The sequence below is a fragment of the Chaetodon auriga genome, chromosome 15 (genome assembly GCF_051107435.1).
Source record: "Chaetodon auriga isolate fChaAug3 chromosome 15, fChaAug3.hap1, whole genome shotgun sequence".
NCBI lineage: Eukaryota > Metazoa > Chordata > Actinopteri > Chaetodontiformes > Chaetodontidae > Chaetodon > Chaetodon auriga.
Genome location: NC_135088.1, coordinates 5,798,081 through 5,807,233, shown reverse-complemented (window position 1 = coordinate 5,807,233; position 9,153 = coordinate 5,798,081). Strand labels below are relative to the sequence as shown.

General features: G+C 44.1%; 1 protein-coding gene across 3 annotated transcripts in view; it reads right to left on the bottom strand.

Annotated features, from left to right (window-relative positions):
• Positions 1 to 1,227: 1,227 nt before the first annotated feature.
• LOC143333266 (rap1 GTPase-activating protein 2-like) overlaps positions 1,228 to 9,153 on the bottom strand; it is a 32,546-nt gene continuing 24,620 nt past the window's right edge. For 2 of the 3 annotated variants that reach the window (XM_076751286.1, XM_076751289.1), the window contains 14 exons: positions 8,841 to 8,941; positions 8,019 to 8,148; positions 7,475 to 7,630; positions 7,004 to 7,075; positions 6,809 to 6,895; positions 6,417 to 6,563; positions 6,172 to 6,276; positions 5,902 to 5,993; positions 5,587 to 5,691; positions 5,109 to 5,196; positions 4,936 to 5,002; positions 4,759 to 4,829; positions 4,292 to 4,325; positions 1,228 to 3,497 (listed from right to left, as the gene is read on the bottom strand). In XM_076751286.1, coding sequence (XP_076607401.1) covers positions 4,314 to 4,325; positions 4,759 to 4,829; positions 4,936 to 5,002; positions 5,109 to 5,196; positions 5,587 to 5,691; positions 5,902 to 5,993; positions 6,172 to 6,276; positions 6,417 to 6,563; positions 6,809 to 6,895; positions 7,004 to 7,075; positions 7,475 to 7,630; positions 8,019 to 8,148; positions 8,841 to 8,941 — 1,233 coding nt within the window. In that variant the 3' untranslated portion in view covers positions 1,228 to 3,497; positions 4,292 to 4,313. The remainder of the gene's footprint in view (positions 3,498 to 4,291; positions 4,326 to 4,758; positions 4,830 to 4,935; positions 5,003 to 5,108; positions 5,197 to 5,586; positions 5,692 to 5,901; positions 5,994 to 6,171; positions 6,277 to 6,416; positions 6,564 to 6,808; positions 6,896 to 7,003; positions 7,076 to 7,474; positions 7,631 to 8,018; positions 8,149 to 8,840; positions 8,942 to 9,153) is intronic. The other variant, XM_076751287.1, reaches the window with a different exon arrangement.

Genomic DNA, 9,153 nt, shown 5'->3' with positions numbered 1-9,153 from the left:
ACGAACCTGCAGAGGATCATCAGCTGAATCTGCAGCCCCCCCTCGGCTTTGCGGAGCTCAGTGTTTGTCTGTTTGGACTCAACATCAAGCAGCTAAAGAACCAGAAGTTTCCCTCAGGAGTTGGTAGAGACCAAAAACAGAGTGAATGTTATAATAACTCCAAATGAATGATGGTGTTACTGCTGAGACCTCACATTGTCTGCAGGTTTATTCTAACGATTCATGCAGTTCACAATTCAACACATTGAGTTTCCACCACAATGTGAGAGTTTGACCGAAACATCATGATGACTCATCAGGTCTTCAGTCCTGATGGTGGCGCTACAGGAAACATCATGTGGTCATTAAAGTCAAAAGCAGGCATCTCCAAACTATTCCACAAAGGGCCGAGTGGCTGAAGGTTTTCTTTCCAACCAAGCAGCAGCACACCAGACTTGACTCATTTCATCAGCTGATCTCAGTCTTCAGAGAGCTGATTGGTCAGACTTCGTGCTCTTGATTGGTTGGAGGAAAAACCTGCAGCCACACGGCCCTTTGTGGAATAGTTTGGAGATGCCTGGTCAAAAGGGTTCATCCTCTGAGGAGCAGGAACGAGATCAGCCATCACAAAAAGTCTGAAATTGTATTCAACTGTTTCAAAGTTATAAGTCCTCTGTCCTCTGGTCCTGTCAGTCCATTGAGCAGGTTCACTGGTTCTCTGAGGCAGCTGTGAAACATCTTCTCATGTCGTTCCTCCTCTCTCCTCGGTCCCTGGGGATGGGTCAGGTCGTACGGGTCCAGAGCAGCCAGTCATCCGAGTCGGCTTGTCTGTGCGATGACATCATCAGCCTGTGCAGGTGATGAGCAGCCTCAGCAGGTCGTCTGCCGCCTTCAGGCTGCAGCTGCAGGTGGAGAGTTTTCTGGACGAGCTGAAAAAGATGATGCTGCACCAGAAGAAGAGGAAGAACATTGTGCTTTTCTTCCAGAAGCTTCCAAAGATGATCAGAAACAAATGGAGGAAAGTAACAAAAAGGAGGGACATGTTCTCCAGTCTGTCTGTGGACGGCGAAGACGAGACCACCGCCGGGTCTCAGGGTGAAGATGCCAGTGTGGACGTCTGTGAGCTGAGGAAGAGGAGGGTCGTTCCACACTCTTCAGACAAGACAGTGAAGAGTGTGAGCTGGTTCTCTGGCACTTGGTTGAGTCGGTGAAACTCAAAGACAAAACTTAAGAAATTACATTTGATCATCTTGTTCCATATTTTATTGAAGTTTGTTGCTTTGAAATTTTTATTTTTATTTTTTCATTTCATTTTACACATATTTTGAATTTAGAGAGAAATAATTGAATCGGGAATAGGAAACAATCACAGCTAACACACACATACACACACACACACACACACTCACACACAGTTACACACAAACACACACAAAGTACAAAACTCACACTCATCCTGCAGAAACTTCATAACGTCAGACTTCCAAGTCAGAAATCTCAGTTTTCCATCATGATGCAGAACATTAAAAACAGACACACAGTGACATCTTTGTGTTTATTCTACCTCCTCCTTCTAATCACCCCCCTCCAAAATAAATTATTTACTCTTATTTTGCAAAACTTTTAACACAGAAGGAAATTCACACCTGACATCTGAGACAGGAGAAGGAACGGATTTTGTGCTTTCAGTGCAATCAAGACAGTTAGTTAGCATTCAGTCGGTGTCCTGCTTCAGACTGTATATATTTAATATTCACGTTAGTTAACATCCACAGAACTTTGTGTCATTTCAGTGCAAAATTAAAATGTGTTCTTGACAGTTTTCTGTTGGTTTTTGCATCAGACGGCAGTGAAGCTTCTTCTCGGCCACTTTCAGCACTGCTCTGGGTCCAACGTGTTGATGATGATAATACATTTGATGTTGATGTAAATATCTTCTGTTTGATCTCTTAATATAAAACTTGGGGCCGGTTTGACACACGGCTGTGATGAAACATTGAACATGTCTCAGTTTAATTAGCAAAAACATTCATCATGGTGGACTTTTATGGTTCAAGAGGCTTTTTTTTTTCTGTGTCCAATTTCAAGTCAATCAGACTTATTCTGAGATTCCACCAAGCGGGTCAGCGTGACGTGTTTTTGATTCATCCACCACGTGGCTGCAAACCTCACCGGGTGCATTTCAGAGGCAGAGCGCTTTGCCTGCCTGATTTTGTTAGCTTGCTCAGATTTGGGTGATTTGGTCATTCATCCTTCCTGTGCTTCCACCATGGAGCTGCACGGATTGACGGGAAAGGCAGCGATTAGCTCCACTGGACGTGCTGTGGACGGAAAGCGGACGGTAGGCGCTGGTTGAGTTCAGGTGTTATTTTGTGAGGGGTGTATTCTTTCCAGAATTGAATTTTGGGGCCTTAATTACAGCTCCCATATTTCTTTGGAAGCGCATGCACATCATTTCCAGTTATTGCGCGATTTTCATGTTTTTAGCTAATTCTAGGTCACGGCAATTTGAGCCGCTGCAGCAGACAAGTAATGATAATTATAGTAAACGAGCACAAACGCAAGATGGTGCTGATAATAAATGCGTAATATTCAACTGTGTGTCAGATCCAGAGCAACAAACGCGATCAGTGTACAGATTTCTCTGGATTGGCGTGTAGACGGCCGTGCGTGACGCCTCCCTCTCAACCTCTTGGACAAAAACTGAAACATGTCACAGTTTTTGTGAGTGTTTCCAGCTGACTGCTCTTGTTGTTTCTCCTTGCTCTGGTTCTGACGACAGCCTGCCAGAACTTCCTGTAAGTGGTCAGAAAGTCAGACCCATCCAGTTTGATCCTTTTTTGTCAGACCAAGGTTCGGCCTTTTGGTCCAGACAGTGGTCTGAGGGAAATTTTACAGCTGTATTTTTGTTTTGGATCAAACTGAAAAGTCAGAAAGTGCAAAACAAGAGGCAGATTTATCACTGAATAGACGGACCAGAACATCACGAAACACCAGTGAGCTGAGCTGTCGACCTGAGACATTCATGGCACCATGATCACAGCCTACCACACCCTGCACACCCTCTACCTTCTACCACACACACCTCTCCTCCCACTGCGGTTCACGGTGAGTCACCAGTGCAGTTGATGAAATGACCCTGGCCCTTCACTTTGACATCACGATGACATCATCAGAGTTATGTTTTCACAGGCTGAGACACGACCAGTAAACTAACACCTCACATGTAAAGCTGATGGACCCTTTAAATGACATTCTGCCTCAGTGTAAAAGCTTCAGCCTCAGTGTGTGTGTGTGTGCGTGTGTGTGTGTTTGTGTGTGTGTGTGTGTGTGTGTGTGTGTGTGCTGACATGCACAGTCCTGCAGGTCTGATTCCCTCTGAGGATTCTGCAGCAGTGAAGGACTAATGTTTAAGTTTTTTCCCTCTTCATCTTCATCAGTGGCTTCACATGATATCCTCCTCATCCTCCTCCTCTGTGTGTGGAGGCTGATGTTGGTCTCAACCTCCTTGTTGTGTTCTAGAAAAAGAGAAGTGAGAGAAGAGGGAAAAAAACTAAATCTAATACAACAAACAACTTCACTGCTCAGTTTTCAGTTAGCTAGCTAAGATCGGTTCATGTGATAGTACGTTAAAGCAAAACCGGGGGACATGATGCAAACGTGATGCTCAGAAGCATCTAATGGAGACTTTTATTCACAGGGCGTCCCACTGGTTATACCATCTGCTGTTAATCACTTCCACAGCTTCAACAGGCTCAACTGGAGTCCTCACACAACGGTGACAATGACAAATCAGGATGCTACAGTGTCACTTTCTGCCCCATGTCTGTGTCCTGCAGCGGCATCAAACTTTACATGTTTAATACAAAGAGCTCTGTGCTTTGCTCTTTAACTTATGTTGCAAACTGACAATTTTTAGTAGAATATTAAGAAATAATAATATTACTGGGAAAACCCAAGTATCAATACCCTTTCTAGCCCTGAGTCGTGTCTGCAGGTATTCCTCTCAGGCTGCACGCAGCCACAACAACCTCCTCTGATAAGACAAGGCCGCGCGTATTTAGCTGAGCTCAGATCTGCTCTCGTTTGGATTTTGACAGCTGGACAGAAAAACGACAATATTCAGAGAGTAAATAAATCAACCTGAAACAATAAAAATAGGGGGACAGATGTAAGCTTTTGAAAATCCCTTGTGTAAATTGCACCTTTCTTGTGATGTTCTCGCCCCAAACAAACTGCAGCAGTGTTTTCTTGCACCATTTCAACAGATTCGTCAATATTATATACAACACAAGCATGAAACCGCACACACCTCCCACTGCTGTCCTCACAGTTTAGTGGCCCTGCTGCAGACAGAGAGAAGTGTGAGAGTCAGGAAACATCAGAGCTGTTTATCCGTCTGAGAAGCTGAAACATGCTCCTGAAGATTAATGAGAATCTGAACTGCACAGAAAAATCAACACTCACGAAGATAAAACACAAATTACGCTTCAGGCTCTGATTGCACTATTTTTAAATTAACTTATTAAGAAAACTCTCTCTCTGATTCAGGCAATCAGCTGCATCGATGTGCGTTACGTGTTGCAAGTAGATTCACAATGTCCACTCAGATCATTGTCATAGTCACAATTAACGTTATTTATGTTATGTTATGCTGAACTCCCTTTAAAACATGTTCAATACTTCATGCAGATGAACAGAGGAGGCGAAATCCAGCCTGCTGATTGGCTCTTGCCATCCACAGTCTCACTTTAACAAAGCATATAAACAAAGACTTACTGCAGCAGAGTGACTCAACTTGTCAAAACGAAATTTGAGGTTGGATCTGGGAGAGTTTTTATTCTTCATCTCTGAAAGAGGACAAAAAAAACAACCTGCTTATTCTGACAGGAACAACAGGAGGCAACAAACAAATAAACACTCATGTGTGGATGCCGCAGGGACTTTAAACTGAACCTGTGGGGCTGCGACAGACGATGAGCGGACTTGAACTTTGACCCTCTACCGTCCCAGCCTGGGCGAGCTGAAGGCAGACAGACGACAGATTAGTAATATTACAAACTGCATTAAAATGTGTTGTGTGTGCTGGAAGACGACGTCCGGCACAGTTTGTGGTCTGTCCAGCTCACCAGGTGTGTGTCGTCAGCAGGGATGCTGAAGCTGCAGGTGCTGGATGTCGATCTGGAAATCTTACTGCTGTCCTTCTTCATGTGCATCCTGCAGATTACAAACAAAGCACCTTACTGTTTGTAATCCGCCGACACGATCCTGGATTCTGTCTGGATGTGTGTACATTTTTAATTTTTGTTTGATCACTTTCTTGTTTTGATGCTCCTGATTTTCTCATATTTCCTGGATTTGTGTTTGCTCTGTTGTCTGTTTAGACCTTTGATAAACACATTTATATTTACATTCTGTCTTACACCCACCTGCAGATCAGTGAAACCATTGGCAGGACTGTGTATGTATGTGTAGACCAGACTAAATACTCAGCAGGGAACCTTTCAGTCTGTCATAAAATGTGATTCTGATGGAGCTGCTGAGGAAAAAGAATGAAGGAAAAAAGTAGTCCCAGTTACACACACACACACACACACACACACATACCTGTCCCGTTGCCCCGCCTCTGGAGAGCTGGGATTGGACGGCAGCTCTGACCTCACCTCCAGTGGCGGGTGGCAGCTGTCGAAGCTCCTCTGCTCACTGAGGAGACTGACGAGGAAGAAAGCGTTAAAGAGTCACATGTAGTGAAGCCTAGCTTAGCACAAAGACTGGAAGCAGGGGGAAACTGTTAGCGTAGCTCCATGAAAAGAGGACAAAAGAATCCACCGTCCACCTCCTCCAAGTCTGTTGTTTACTGGACAAGTGTAGAAACACAGATGTAAAAAGGAGGCAGCATCTGAAGCCGAAATAAAAAGTTACCTTCTCTGGTTGTGTCTCTCAGTTTGGCTGTCGACGCTCAGCAGGCGAGGAAAAAGTCCTGAACGCCGCTTCACAGGAGATTTGACGTTACACTGACATCAAACACACAGAACACAGCAGCTGTTAACAATCAGGGCTGGAATCAACTTTATTTTTATCAAACTGTCACAACAGAGCGAGTTTTGAAGAGCTTGAAGAAAAAAGTAATAAATGAGAAGGAAACGTTAAAATAAAACCGGTCCTCCTCAGTGACCTTTGACCTCTGCTCACCTCAACGCTGATGTGTGCCAGACCCCCCCCACTCAGACTGGTGGGCAGACCGGCGCCGCCCCGCGACATGGTCTCCATGGAGACGCTCCGGCCTCGCATCGCCCTCTGACAGAGAAAGAGAGAGAGAGGAAGTGTTGGACTGTAAAGTATTACTAGTTAGAGTAATGTGATTACTTTTTCAGAAGCAAGTAGTGTAAGGGATTACAATTTGAAATCAGTTATTAATGTACAGTTACGAATCACACCTTGATGGACTCCAGCAGACCTCCATGGGCGTGTCCGTTCTCAGCTCGGCCCTCCTCCTCTAGACCTGATGTCAATCCCAGCATGCTCTGGGAACGTCTCTGCAGCTCATCATGGAGGCTGTCCAGCAGGGCGGCCCGGGTACGCTCCTACACACAACAACACACAACGCAAACACACACACGTGTCATCAGCAGTACTGTGAGTGAATCATGTGATCCAGGAGCAGAAGACAGCTTACAGCTTTACAAAGTTTATCATTGATGTTTATAACATTTGTTTACCACCTAGTCCAGACTGGAATTAAAAAAAATGTTATTATTCAATGCAGATGTCACTTGGACCCTCAGGAACAACATAAACAGACAGTCTGTGGTGTTTTTAGGTGTTTTACCTCCAGGCGGGCAAAGCGGTCGCTCTTGTAGCAGGCCAGCTCTGCGTTAATGAGCTTAGTGAGAAGAAACTCTCTGAACTCCGGACCCTGAACACACAAAAGACATCGTATACTCAGAACAATTCTAGGTATTTCACGACTGATGTGTTTTGTTTTATATTCTACAAACTGAGTCAAACCTCCTCTTGGTCTCACCTTCCTGAAAACGGCTGGATTTGGGAGGGGTGGTCCAAATGGAGGTACGTCTTCTCGTGCTGTGACGGACACCTGTCAATCACAAGTTTCCACTGTCACTGACATAAACTACAGGCAGAAAGACAACAACATCACTCAATACTTTAGTGGTGCATTAGCACTAAAGTGACCAGTTTGTTATGCACTATGGAGTTTTGAGGAGGAGCTGCTGGTTCCAGAAGTAAAAGTTACAACATAACATATAATATGAGGTGACTGAGTACTGGTTCAATTTTAGGTCGAGTCCTTTTTACTATTCATATCAGTATTATTTAATCTTTGGCGAAGTGTCATGTCCATCTGTATGCAGACGACTCTGTGCTGTTGTGCTTGTATCTTGCTGATTCGTCTAGAAGTCAAAAACCGTCCTTTAATATTCTGCAAGATGCCATTAAAGACCTAAAACTAAATGACGATAAAACAGAACACAACCTTGTAGGAGGTGTTGTCTGAGCAGGGCTCCTCCACCTGCACCAGGATGAAGGCGTGCAGGAAGTTGGAGGCGATCATGTCGGGAACAAAAGGCGTGGCCTCTTCCTGGAACACCACCGCCACGATGTCATTTCCTATGTGACGTTTCCTCTGGAGCTGAGGGAGAACGTCGTCGTATCACATGTTACAATGTGCCATGTCATGCAATGTCCGGCTGCTTTATGTTGTGATGTTTCACCTTGTCTTCTTGCTTCCTTTCAGGTCAAGCTATTGCATGTTATAATGCGTCACGTCCTCTCTTGCTATACTACATGATAGACTAATGCTATAATCATCAATAATGTGTCATGCCACGTCACATTAATGTCACATCCCTGTCTTTCATGCCGTTTTTCATGCTGTGTTATGTTGAGTCATGCTGAATCCTTTCATGTCCTTCTGTGTATTGTGTTCTGCTGCATCATGCACTGTCGTGCTGTCTTCCATTCTGAGTCATGTTCAGTGTTCTGTCATGCTGTTTTTAATGATGTTTTGTGCTGTCTACCTGCTGTGTGTCTCCGTCAGTGAAGGGCAGTTTGGTGGAGACGTGGAACATGATCTCCTGCTGTCTGTGAACAGTGTAGATGGACTGAGAACCCGTCTGACCGTGGGACACATCAAGACCCCCCCGAAACCTGCACAGAGGGAGGCGGGACACCTTTTTAAGATACCTTTTTATTTATATGTCAGCTGTCAGTGTCTTTCTGGACGTTTTCTTCCTCCCTGCTGGATGAACTTAGGAGGACTTCTGTCTTCAGAGTGTAAAGTTTTGTAACTTGGTAGTCTTACTGAGTCTTTTACGTTCCCAAAAGTGAAAATGTTGAGAAACCTGTTCATCAGGTTCAAACCATGACTACTCCAGCTAAGAAGTCAAACTCTGACTGGATACTTTCTGCAAGTATTTACACAAAATACCTTCAGCAGAAATACATGTGTACTATCTGTCTGTTACTTTCCAAAAGTAACTGAGCAAAAGCTTCATGTCAGAAGTCTGCAGAAGGAAAATAGGAGCTTGTGTTTCATCAGTTTATGTCCCCCCCTCTGAGGCTTTAATGTCTTAGTGAAACGGGAGGCCCTGAACCACTGTTTTGTGTTAGGTGTTTAAATTTATTGGACAAACGGGTAAAAATCAAAGTGTATTTGTATTGAGAAAGATGCTAAAATGCTTCAAAACATCATCATACAGTGGCATCGTTAGGGCAGACAGTGAACACAAAGTCTGTCAATATGCAGATGATTTGTTACTATATATTTCAAATAACTCCCATTTTGGGATTGATTTCTTTGGATTGGCCTTTTAAAGTCTTACAGTTCTGCTGTTTCTCACCCCTTGAAGTCCTGCAGCTCCACTGTGTCTCCCAGCAGCTGCAGGAACTCTGTGAAGGCTGGCGTCTCCTCGTTGTTCCTGAACAGCTCCTCCTCAGACACCTGATGGACAGGTGACAAGACCGTCAGACTCACAACAAACAGCCAAAACACGTCCACATCCGTCACACATGATCTACAGGGAAAAAACAGTCTTGGAACATGAAGTGCTTCTTCTCATGAAGACACATAGTTTTCATGTTACAGAACAAAATAATTTTGAATAATTTTAACATGATTATAAATCAAATCATGATAAAATAAAATACTTTTTA